Source organism: Theobroma cacao, chromosome 4, assembly GCF_053813885.1.
Source record: "Theobroma cacao isolate CCN51 chromosome 4, ASM5381388v1, whole genome shotgun sequence".
NCBI lineage: Eukaryota > Viridiplantae > Streptophyta > Magnoliopsida > Malvales > Malvaceae > Theobroma > Theobroma cacao.
This window is the reverse complement of record NC_142642.1, coordinates 40,691,162-40,703,260: the sequence shown is the minus strand read 5'-3', so window position 1 is coordinate 40,703,260 and position 12,099 is coordinate 40,691,162. Positions and strand designations below refer to the sequence as shown.

The following is a 12,099-nucleotide window of genomic DNA, read 5'->3' as shown; positions in this document are numbered from 1 at the left end:
ATTCTGATGCTGTCACTGCTGAATGCCTGAGAGCATTTACAGAAAACAAACTGAAGGCAAAGGTTGCATTTATACTGGCTTCGGATAGACAGATCAGCCTCTCAGTAAATCTAATAACAAATGTGGCTGGCCATTTTATTAATGAGAGCTGGGAATATTGCAAATGGGTTCTTGCATTGCATAGCTATGGCAACTTGGCAGAAGATCCTTACCTCATTGCCAACACTGCTACCATTGATATTCAGGAGTGGGGGATTATGAACAAAATCTCCACCGTCACTATCAAAAACACTAACTATTCTGACAAAATAGCTATGCCGCTTCAAGCTCAAGTTCAGGAAACGAAGCAGCACCCGCTTGGTGGCCGGTGATTTCATGTGCGCAGTTGTGATGATGTGTTTGGAGCAATGGCTCTAGATGCATTCGATGAGATGCTGAAATCCTGGGTGGACATAGGATTATTCAAAACGGATTGGATTCCTTTTGTGGATTACAAACCTACGAAGACTTTAGGGGCATATTCGGATGGGGAATGTGCTGCTGAATGGAATAAACCAGGAGAAATTACCAGGCTGTTCCTCCCAGACCCTCTTATCGAGAAATGGGATATATATCACCCAATACGACAACATCCAGCTGCTGCCATCATATATTTTCAAAATTTTGAAAAGGCTTGGAAAGGTTTGGTGAAAGATTTCAGAGGTTCAGATGGCTTGAACAAACTTTTTGCTAAGAATATGTTAAACAAGTTTGATAAGTACGCCAAGGATTCCTTCAAGTTATTGGCCACCCAAGTTGCGCTGGATCCCCGCTGTAAGATGCAGTATACTTCTTTGTTGCTCAATGGGAACGGGCGCCAGCAGCCGCTTTGGTACCCTTCATCTTTTCTGGGCAATTCGCTGGGCCTATTACATGTACTGTCTCCCTCGGCCCCAAGGTTTCCATGGCAAGCACCCAGCACTAACAGACCCTTCAAAGCTGGATGATGAGCTTATAGTTTATCTGCAGGAGCCATTGGTGAAACCAGGGACGACGGATTTTGATTTATTGGCATGGTGGAAATCCGCAGCCCAAAAGTATCCAACTCTTTCCAGGATGGCCAGTGATAGTCTGCCAATTCCTATGTCAGCTGACTTGCCAGATGGAGCTTTTCAAGTTCTCAACTCAGTGAATGAACCGCGAGTTATGGAAGCCTTGCTGTCTCTTGGAAGCTGGCAGGTTTTACCTCTGTTCTCAAACTGAAGGAAAGTATTCCTGGGGGCCGGGTAACGGAGGCTTTAAATGCTTGTAAAATAATAAGTTCTTCAATAATGAAGACCACTTTCCCAGTAATTGGCTCAAAAACAGCAAACTTTGTTGATCTTTATTAGCATCGTGAATGGATTTTATCTTAAGTTGTTTCAGATCCCTTCGTGAATGTGGTTGCTGTATTATTAATTAATTAATTCTCATGGATGCCTTCTTACTGATTTTCAATATATATATATCTATATATATATATATATATACATATATATGAATAATACCAAAGTGGAGGGGTACGGCAATACTGGTGCCTGCAGTGAAAGTTTCACTCTAATCAGCGCACCTTAAAACGCTGCCGTTCCAGAAGTAAATGTTTGGCTGATTGTTGCTTCGGGGTTCCGACAGGGAAATTAGGAGACAGAGATCTTTGTAAGAAAACGACAGTTCCCCCTTCCATTCCTTAAGGCTCTTGGGTTTGAATCTTTAAAAAATTAGACTTTTTTTAGTTGTTGAGTTTTTAACAAGACTTCATTTTTGGTAGGGTCTGCTTCAGATTGTTGAGATCTCGAGTTTGAGGTAAGCATGAAGCAAAATACCCACTTCATTCAACTGATCATTTTGGAAGAAACTGATGCTCGATGCTTGATGCTTATGTTTATTTGAATTAAAAAGACAATGAGTGCAGAAGCCTTAGATTGAGTTTTCGAGCTGGCTCTGCCTTTTCCATTTTTTTTTTCATTACTAAAGATGATTTTCCAGTTTTCTAGCTCAGGAGCTGATATACAGCATCAAACTGTGAAAGGATGCAATTTCTTTGTGTCTTTTTACCATGGTTGATTGGCTATGCTTACAACCTTCTTGCTGTGCTGATAAATTATGCTTTTCTTCTGCTTTAAATTTATGTAATGGACTGCAGGGGTCAGTTCATTTGCTTGTAATTGCTGGTAAAAGTTTGTTTCTTTTTCTTTTTTCAATCTTTTCTGTTGACAGTGAGCAAAATCCTTAAAGACAAGGGAATAAAGGTAAATGGAAGACAAGAATCCAGGAATGAGGATATTTCCTTTTTAATATTCGTTTAAAATTGGCCAAGCAGAAGAGCTGGTTGTTTTGCACGGATGAAATCATTAAGTTTAGCTTTTGGGTTATTCAGAATGAAAAAGTGGTATGGTGGCGTGTTGATTGTAGTTCTTGCTATAATCTTGGTTTTCAGTTATAGCCTTAGAGAAACCCAACCAAAAAAGCAGTCAGCTTATGACTTCTTCAATAACCATCCACCCAAAGATTCTCATACGAAGGAAAATGATTCCATTAAATCTCCCAAGGTGGAAGTGAAGAAATTAGCCTTAATAAAGAAACCCAAACTTATCAATGTTGAAGGGCTCAATGATTTGTATGCTCCAACAAATATTTCTGAGGAGTCAAAGGCCTTGCTTTTGTGGCCTCATATGCGCTTGCTATTGTCAAGGTCTGATGCTTTACCTGAAACTGGTCAGGGGATCAAAGAGGCTGCTATAGCATGGAAAGAGTTACTTGCTGTGATTGAGGAAGAGAAAACTACCAGTCATAATATCAGACTAAAAGAGAAAAACTGCCCTTTCTCTGTTAGCAACCTGGACAAGACATTGTTCAGTGGTGGAAATATACTCGAGTTGCCTTGTGGTCTAGTTGAGGATTCATCCATCACAGTGATTGGGATCCCTGATGGTCGCTATAGGAGTTTTGAAATTGAGCTTGCAGGATCAAACTTTTCAGGGGAACCACAGCCTTCTGTTATATTGCATTACAATGTCAGTGTTGCCGGAGATAATATGACAGAAGAGCCATTTATAGTTCAAAATACATGGACTAATGAACTTGGCTGGGGAAAGGAGGAAAGGTGTCCTGCTCATGTATCTTCAAATAATTTAAAAGGTATTTATCTCTTAACAGTTCTTGGCTCACATTTTGGATTATCTGATGTTAGTTCATATTGACCTCTTTCTGTGCATAATGGTTCTGTTCAAATTTTATGTACTGCTTCATATTGACTGTAAGATACAGTTCTTACAAGAATTTATCCACCTGTTATTTACTCTGTGTTAACTCTTTCTTGACTTGATCATTCTGTCTACTGCATCATCTAAACATATTTGATACTATGACATCTTAAGTGTTATTCTGAAAATTAGATGGAAAGATTTGGAGGCAGAAAAGGGCACATTTCATGTTCAACAATCGAGTTACCTTCTAGTCACTATCATTTCTAGGGGGAAAGAAAAGTATCAATGGGCATGTTAAAACAATTTCATTTCATGCGTGTTTTCCTTGCTAATGTAGTTCTACAATACTCCAGTACCACTTCCTCTTCTCTAACCATCTTCGTTCATTGTAATATCTGTTGCTCCTTTTATTTATAGAAAGAATCTTGTTTTTAGTTACCTAACATATCTAAGCACATCTTACAGTTGACAGACTTGGTCTTTGCAATGAACAACTTGTCAGAAGCCTTATGGAAGAAAATCAGAATGTAAGTCTTTCTAGTGGTAATGCCTTGACAAATGCTTCCCAGGCACGCAGCCATGCAAGTGCTAATTTCCCATTCATTGAAGGGAACCCATTCACTGCCACTTTATGGGTTGGTTTAGAGGGTTTCCATATGACTGTAAATGGAAGACATGAAACATCATTTGCATACAGGGAGGTAAGGTATGAATTTATATACAATTAATATTAAAATGCAAAGCAGGTATGGTCTTCTAATTGTCCTATTTGGATAGGAGTAATCACTCTGACCCTGTCCAATCTCTACACATGCAGAAACTTGAACCATGGTCAGTTAGTGGAGTCAAAGTGGCAGGTGGTTTGGATCTCTTATCTGCCTTCGCCAAAGGCTTGCCTGTTCCTGAAGACCATGATTTAATAGTTAATTCCAAGCTTCTTAAAGCTCCTGCAGTTTCTAGGAAAAGACTTCTAATGTTGGTTGGGGTCTTCTCCACTGGAAATAATTTTGAGCGTCGTATGGCATTGAGAAGATCTTGGATGCAATTTCAGGCTGTACGCTCTGGGGATGTAGCAGTTCGGTTTTTCATTGGCCTTGTGAGTAAAAACTTGATGGTTTAGGCACAATTCTATCCTATCAAGATAATAGTCACATTCTCCTTCATGTTCTTGAATTAAGAATGATACAAGGGGCCTATATGCTTATGGATCAGCTAACTTGGCTGTAGTGGAACTCAGATACATGACTCATTCTTCTAAAGTGTTTTATATAACAGTTTTGACTGCATACAAAACTGTTTGCTGATTGTTTTGATATTTTTTGTACCTGCAGAATAAGAATAGACAAGTCAACTTTGAGCTGTGGAAAGAAGCTCAAGCATATGGAGACATCCAATTCATGCCCTTTGTTGATTACTATAGTCTGATCAGTTTGAAAACTATTGCAATTTGCATTTTGGGGGTAAGTTGATGCGTACATTAAGCATAGAAAGTTATGACTATAGTCTTTTCTTTGACCTGCAGATATAAGTCCTAATTTGTGTGTAGATCTTAAAGGCATATTTCTGTCATTGATTGCGTCTGTATGCAGTCATAGGATTGATAGCATGAAGCAATAGAAAAAGGCTGAAAGACGCACTAAGAAAGTTTAATTTTTGTGGCTTTAATAGAGGAGTTTATGCTGGTTATAATGGAGCTACTAAATCTGTAGTGAATAAAACTAATATCTTAAGAAAGCATCTCTCTTTTGTTTTGTCAGTGGATGTGCTAGGACCTAGTGATTTTATGGTTCACCATATCCTGAAGTGGGCAAGGCTGCTCTAGATGTCTTACATTCATGGCTATAAATTCTACACTGACTAATTGATATCTCTGTTTTCATTTTTCTTTCAATCAAATATGCAGACTAAAATTCTCCCTGCAAAATATATCATGAAAACAGATGATGATGCCTTTGTCAGGATTGATGAAGTTCTCTCCAGCCTGAAGGAAAAGGCATCTGATGGCCTGTTATATGGCCGTATAGCATTCGATTCATCTCCTCATAGGGATAAAGACAGCAAATGGTACATCAGTAACGAGGTATTTGTCTCAGTCAAACTTTAATCATATGTTGATCTCCTTTGGGCTTACTGCTAATGGGTACTTTTTCCACAGGAATGGCCGCATTCTTCATATCCACCATGGGCCCATGGTCCAGGTTATATTATCTCTCGAGACATTGCAAAATTCATTGTCCGAGGCCACCAGGAAAGAGAACTCAAGGTAAATTTTACTTGCTTGCAAAGAGCATGAGCAAATTTGCTGACTACCACGTGTATTAATTATAAGATCTGTTGGGGAAACGGGAGGTAATCCGCAAAAGGAATGCCTGATCTCACTTTGTGGATTTGAAATTCTTGAAGATGCCTTTAGGTCATGTAACTTATCAAAATATATGCTCAATGATTCGATCTCAGGAATTCAGTAAACAACTTGAAAAACAATTTAATCGCTGTTAGTGCAATTACAACGGAAACGTTAGGCAAGGTAGAGTTACATTTATCATTTACTTTGGATGTCGGACATATCTTTGAGGAAGGACCAAGGACCGCATATCTATAGAAGGGTCTTCATCATTCTATGAGTTTAACATGCTTCTATTTTTTTGTCTCTTCAAATTATTTTCTTACCATTATGCCTTGGCAGCTTTTCAAACTAGAAGATGTTGCGATGGGTATATGGATTGAAGAATTCAAAAATAGTGGTCGAGAAGTGCATTATATCACTGATGAGAGATTCTACAATGCCGGATGTGAATCAAATTACATTCTCGCACACTATCAAGGCCCGAGGATGGTGTTATGCCTTTGGGAAAAGTTGCAGAAAGAGCACCAGGCCCATTGCTGTGAGTAACAATTCAACCATACTCAAACGCTTTCAACAGCTTGACACGTTTAACATCAAAACCAAGACAAACCCTTTTGGGGTCTGATAGTGTTTATGCAGTTCATGCCATTATGACATAGAACGATTATGCCACTATGAGCTTTAAGCACCGGTAATCTACACTCTTCAACTGTTATGAGTCTTGGACGGTGTCAGAATTGTCTCCTTTGACTTGTGCAATGTGCAATCACATTTGGTATCATATTATTCATTTCATTTGTTATTTTTTACCATTATGGTGTATGATGGGGAGATGGTAGGAAGATGGTCGCTGGAACTGTTTTCTGTGGCATATGACTCAACTCTGAATGATCAAATTTCTACAAACTCTTAAACTATGCAATTCTTTGTGCAACTATTCTACAACTAATCTTTTTCCGCAGGTTAAACTCAAATTCATTGGTTGTAAGCCTCTATCAAACTGCCACAAATCATAAGGATAGAGCCCTTCAGCTTTAATGGTAGGTTGAAGTGAAGACTTCTTCCTATCAAAGGAAAAGTTTAAGAATGACATGGCACGCAAACTATTTCATGTTGACTTTACAAGTGTTCACCATAGGCAGAAAAGAAACAACAGATGGTTGTGGTATCCTTGACACCCTCGCATTAAAAGACTATTTCATGTTGACTTTACAAGTGTTCACCATAGGCAGAGAAGAAAGAAAAGATAGTTGTGGTTTCCTTAACACCCTCGCATTAAAAGACTAAGTAGTTCGAACAATCACCAATGTCTTTGTTTGATAAAAGGGAAAGGCTAGACCCGTTAGAACGAGGAAACAAGAACCTGAAACATTAGCATTTTTTTCCTCTTTTCGTCACAGTTTTATAAAAAAGTTGTGAATTTTATATTAAAAAAATGTTATAGTTTTTAAAAAGTGATGTATTAGAGTGAAATTGAATATTTAAATATTTACATAAATATTAATTTGTGAAATAAAATTGTAAGAATTAATGAATCAAAACGATAAATATGTATAATGGGAATGGTGACGCATATGAAGCATCAGTAGCTGGTTGGGCGCAACAAAGCAAGAGGCAATGGCTGACTATGACACGGAATATCCTGCGGGCAGATTGGCTGGTTGGCATGCATAGTTGGTTATGCCTCAGCTTCAATCCACCTGAAAAGAAAGATGCTAATCCCTCCTGGGTGCACTAAAACCAGTGCAATGGATGTAGGAAAACGTCACATTATCTACTTTTATGTGCTGCTAAAGATGCCAGACTACCAGTTCTAGGTACCCCTACTTTCCATAAAATTAATACCACGTAGAATTTTGGCTTTGTAGACTCTGGTCAAAGTGATTGGTGAACCGTCGCCACCGACCTAGTCGTACTGGGTGCTGATGGCAGATTGTTGGCCAAATGAGTGGCAAACAGAACGATGAGATTGAATATGAATGGAGGCCTAACCAGCTAAACATAAATGATCCTTGCGGCGACACGTTTCCACAACAATTTTATGCTTTTTCACTTGGTTTTTCTTCCCCCGTGTCTTAAGTTAAAAGCTAAACCAATCATTCAATTCAACAATAAACTCAATCAATAAGTAATAAATTATCATAATTTAAACTCAAACTCTTTTCGAATTTTCTTTAAAATATCTCAGAATAAAATTTTCATTTATAAATAAAAAAAATTAAAAATATGATAAAAATAGTTAAATAAATCCATTATAAACAAAGATATTACATCATTATACCATTACCATTAGATTAACTTGTTAGGTAAGTTTAAAATGAATGAAGAGGGCTTGAGAGATAAGCTATAGTTGATTAATCTTGAACTTGAAATAATGAATCAATAGAGAGAGAGAGAGAGAGAGAGATTAATTGGGATGGTAATGCAATTATTGGGTTTGGAGTGTTACGGTGGCCACTAAACAAATGCCAAAAAAGAAAGGGGCAAGGGCTTGAAGGAAACGTGGGTGGACAGATCACGCCACTTCAAGAGCAAAAAGGTGTGGAATTGGAATGAGTTAATTATTCACCCTTTATTCCTACATTTAAATACCCCATTTGTGATTGTGGCGTGACAAAACAAGTACAACACGTTTCTACACATTGATCCTCCTTGAACATGCCATATTTCTACATGTGAATTTTATCTACTTTAATACAAACATGTCTATCCTTAATTAGAGTTTAAACCCATTTTATATCATAAAATATTAACAATATATATACATGTGTTTGTCTTTATATTAGGTTTTTTTTTTTTTTTTATAAATAGGGTTAGGATATTCTTAGATTTCATCTAGACCTAATATTCTTCACAAACGGACAATTTTTAAGAAATATTTTCATACACCAATTTGGTATATTTAAAGATTTTATTGTTAAAGTACTCATCACAATAATCAAGCCTTGATTGATAGAAAAATAGATTGTTCTCTTTGCCAATTGAACTTACTCGAACATATATATATATATATATATATATATAAATATTAATATCTAATTGATCAACATAATAATAAAATAACTAATTAAATTTATACTCTTTTTGTTTATATTAACCCGTGCAAATATATTAGTATATATTAACATTCTCTCATGTTAATATGGTGCATTAAAGATTTAACTTTTAAAGTACTCTCCGCAAGTATCGAACCCTGATCGGCAACTACACAAACTATTCATTTGACCGACGGGATTAATCCCAAACTTAAAAATTAAAAGTGTTAAAATACCAAACTTCATATGGAAGCAAAGAGAAGGAGAAAACAAAAGGAAATTCCAAAACCAAGCAAAGCACAAGCAAGAAGTATCCTTCCCCTTTATGAGCAGCACTATTTGTACACTCCTTCAAGGAAAAGGAAGCTCTTTTTTTCTTTTTTTTTTGGGTTAAAAAAATATAATTATTACCCAACAAATGTGAAGAAAAGAGAAACCACAAAGTCAACTTCTCTTTGCCAGATTGTCCCCATTGGTAGGCGCCGCGAAGTCCACCACGGAAAGGGTAAATCCGTCACTAAAAACCTTCACGTCACCTGTCAGCACATTACATTAATCTCAAATCCAGTCCAGCTCAGCTTTACGCACACGTGTCGGTCAGTATTACCGGCTAATCCCGTTGTTAAAAGGCCATGCGTCCCCAGTACTCGCGAGACTAATTTTCTGAACAAGAAACCATATTGTTTTCGTCGACGGAATACGAATCCCCGCCGAGAAAGAAATCCGAAAAGAAGAAGAAAAAAAGGGAAAAAAACAAAACCCTAAGCTGTAATTCGTTGTTCCTGGAAGAGCTAAGCTTGAAGAAGAAGAAAAGGAGTTGGTTTTAGAGATGATAGTAAGTCAAAATATGGTAGCAGAAGCCGACATCATTTATCGTCACCAAGTTGTAGATGTTATGTCGATTTCCACCCAAGTTTCTCGCTTCGAATCGGTGCGTGTTTCCCTCTCTTTTCTTCGTGATTTTCGTTCTTTCGTGTTTTTTTTTTCTTTAATTTGGTTAGAATTCGATGTTTCTTTTGAATTATTGGCTTGAATTTCGTATGGCAACTACATTTGATTGGCCGCTGTTAGGGTTGGGATCTTATTTGATGGGGTTTGATCGAAAAAGGATTTTTTGTTCCCTTCAAGTTTTGGTATTTTGATAGTTTTTGGTAAATTCGAGGTGAATTTCGACCCAGAATTATACCCTGGTCGGTGGGCAATGAGGATTACTAGATTTGAATTAGGGGAAAAAACTGAGATATGAGAATTGTACGTTTTCTATAACGGGTTTGAGGCAAATTTGCTATGCTTTGCTAACCTTCGTAGATCCAGAGTTCCACCCTAGATGTTTCATCGGTTTTCTGGTTTATGGGCGAATTATAGTACGTATTTTCATTGAATCTTAGTAGCTTCAGGAATCACCGTATGAAAAGCTTTATTTTGATTTTACATATGTAAGAACGTGGGCTTACCTTCTTTTTCCTATGTTCTGTAGGTTGCAGCTTGCGCCGAGACCATTGGAGATGCTGTTATTGAGTCATCTGCTGTCAAATCTGTACCAAGAATTCGTTCTGGCAGCTATGCTGATATTGGTCCACGGAGATCTATGGATGATGAACATATTAGGATTGATGATCTATCTTCCCACCTGGGTTCTATCTTTAAGCCTTCAATGCCAAGTGCTTTCTATGCTGTTTTTGATGGTCATGGTGGTCCTGATGCAGCTGCTTATATCAAGAGGAATGCTACAAGGCTATTTTTTGAAGATTTTGATTTGCCACAAGTATCTGATATCGATGCTGTTTTCTTGAAAGAGTTGGAGGATTCTCATAGGAAGGCATTCTTGTTGGCGGACCTTGCCTTGGCTGCTGAAGGCAGTGTTAGCAGTTCTTGTGGAACAACGGTGCTGACTGCTCTTGTGCTTGGAAGGCATCTTCTGGTTGCAAATGCTGGTGATTGCCGAGCTGTTCTCTGCCGAAAAGGTGTTGCAGTTGAAATGTCTCAAGATCATAGACCTTCCTACTCGCCAGAACGCAAGCGAGTTGAGGAGTTGGGTGGCTACATTGATGATGGGTATCTTAATGGTTATCTCTCTGTCACACGAGCTCTTGGAGATTGGGATTTGAAATTTCCTCTTGGACCATCATCACCTCTGATTGCAGAGCCGGATGTTAGACAGACTGTGTTAACAGAGGATGATGAGTTTTTGATCATTGGTTGTGATGGCATTTGGGATGTAATGTCAAGCCAGTTTGCTGTTAGCCTTGTTCGCCGTGGTCTAAGGCAGCATGATAACCCAGAAGAATGTGCCAGAGAATTAGTCAACGAAGCATCACGCCTGAATTCATCAGATAACCTCACTGCAATTATTATCTGCTTCTCATGCCCTGCTCCTATTGAGTCATCTCCTCTCCAACGACGAAGGTTTAGGTGCTGCAATCTCTCTGAGGAGGCTAGGAATAGGTTGAAGAGCTTGTTAGAAGGCAATTGAATGTATATACAAATTATTTCTCGTTTATTTACTGTCATTCCTAATGGGAGAAATCGTTTCAATCTGTTTTTGGCTGTTTCAGCTAGTTTAGAAAAAGCAGCCAGCAGTTTTGTACGTGTAGGAGAGTAAACAATGTCGGCGTGTGTTTTATGTTATTTCTGGTGGTATAACTACATTGCGCGATTATTATCAATTGTAATGTTTCTTTGTTCACTGCGAAAATGGACTTATATCTTTGATCAGACCGTTCTCCCAAAGGAGATTCGGTTAGTATTCTTGTTTGTTTCTCATTCTCATCCTTGTAGAAGCATTTGGTATTTCTTGTAGAATCATGGAATGGCTTCAACAAGCTTTGCATCTGCAGGGACCCTGATGTTTATTGTCAAGCACAACAGATGCTTGACAGACAGTTAACGTTCCCATATCCCTTGTTTCAAGAGAAGCAAAAGTGAAATCTGAAGCTTTAGCCCCTTTTCATTGTTCAAATCAGGTTATGTAGTTAGAAATGAATAGTGTTATTGTTGGTTTGTTGTCTGCATCATCATCCTGGGTTAAATTTGATTGGAAAGTTTGGCGAAATGATTGGTACAGGATAATCTCATCACCTTAGCGGGAACTTCTTCTGCCCACCACCATATACACCTGTTGAGGGTGATGGTAGGGCTTGTGAGGCCACCATTTTCTGGGGCTTTTTCCATGCAGAAATAAGAAGACCCCAATCAAAACAAGAGACAAAAATAATTCCAAGCGGCATCTGACCAGTAGGAACGATGAAAGCCTATCAAGTTCTTGCGGTCCTTCAGATGATTCTATCAGAGTTGCCAGATATGAGCCCATCAACTCCATTCAACGGTTCAGATTGGTAGACCATGAATGATTGGACCCCACCTACCAAACTCCAAACATGGTGTGCCTGTTCAATATCTTACGGTCAACTAATCCAGCATCACCCAGATTTTCAGATCATTCACTATCCACGTGTCTTGTATTCTACCGGGAAGAGCAGCATCCAAGCCATAG

The 12,099-nt window shown here is 38.2% G+C and overlaps 2 protein-coding genes across 3 annotated transcripts; both read left to right on the top strand.

Annotated features, from left to right (window-relative positions):
- Positions 1 to 1,555: 1,555 nt before the first annotated feature.
- On the top strand, positions 1,556 to 6,493 carry LOC18603723 (Galactosyltransferase family protein). 2 transcript variants are annotated; one of them, XM_018120405.2, is made up of 9 exons: positions 1,556 to 1,674; positions 1,787 to 1,821; positions 2,236 to 3,156; positions 3,690 to 3,925; positions 4,042 to 4,320; positions 4,556 to 4,684; positions 5,128 to 5,304; positions 5,380 to 5,487; positions 5,911 to 6,493. In XM_018120405.2, exons 3-9 carry the CDS (start codon positions 2,361 to 2,363, stop codon positions 6,115 to 6,117), a joined length of 1,932 nt encoding a protein of 643 aa, XP_017975894.2. In that variant the 5' UTR covers positions 1,556 to 1,674; positions 1,787 to 1,821; positions 2,236 to 2,360; the 3' UTR covers positions 6,118 to 6,493. The 2 variants fall into 2 exon arrangements, with proteins under 2 accessions (XP_017975894.2, XP_007035910.3); XM_007035848.3 differs by lacking the exon at positions 1,556 to 1,674 and having other exon boundaries at positions 1,684 to 1,821.
- Positions 6,494 to 9,257: 2,764 nt separating this feature from the next.
- LOC18603722 (putative protein phosphatase 2C 13) lies at positions 9,258 to 11,301 on the top strand. The gene is made up of 2 exons (XM_007035847.3): positions 9,258 to 9,537; positions 10,084 to 11,301. Exons 1-2 carry the CDS (start codon positions 9,436 to 9,438, stop codon positions 11,077 to 11,079), a joined length of 1,098 nt encoding a protein of 365 aa, XP_007035909.1. The 5' UTR covers positions 9,258 to 9,435; the 3' UTR covers positions 11,080 to 11,301.
- The last annotated feature ends 798 nt before the right edge of the window (positions 11,302 to 12,099 follow it).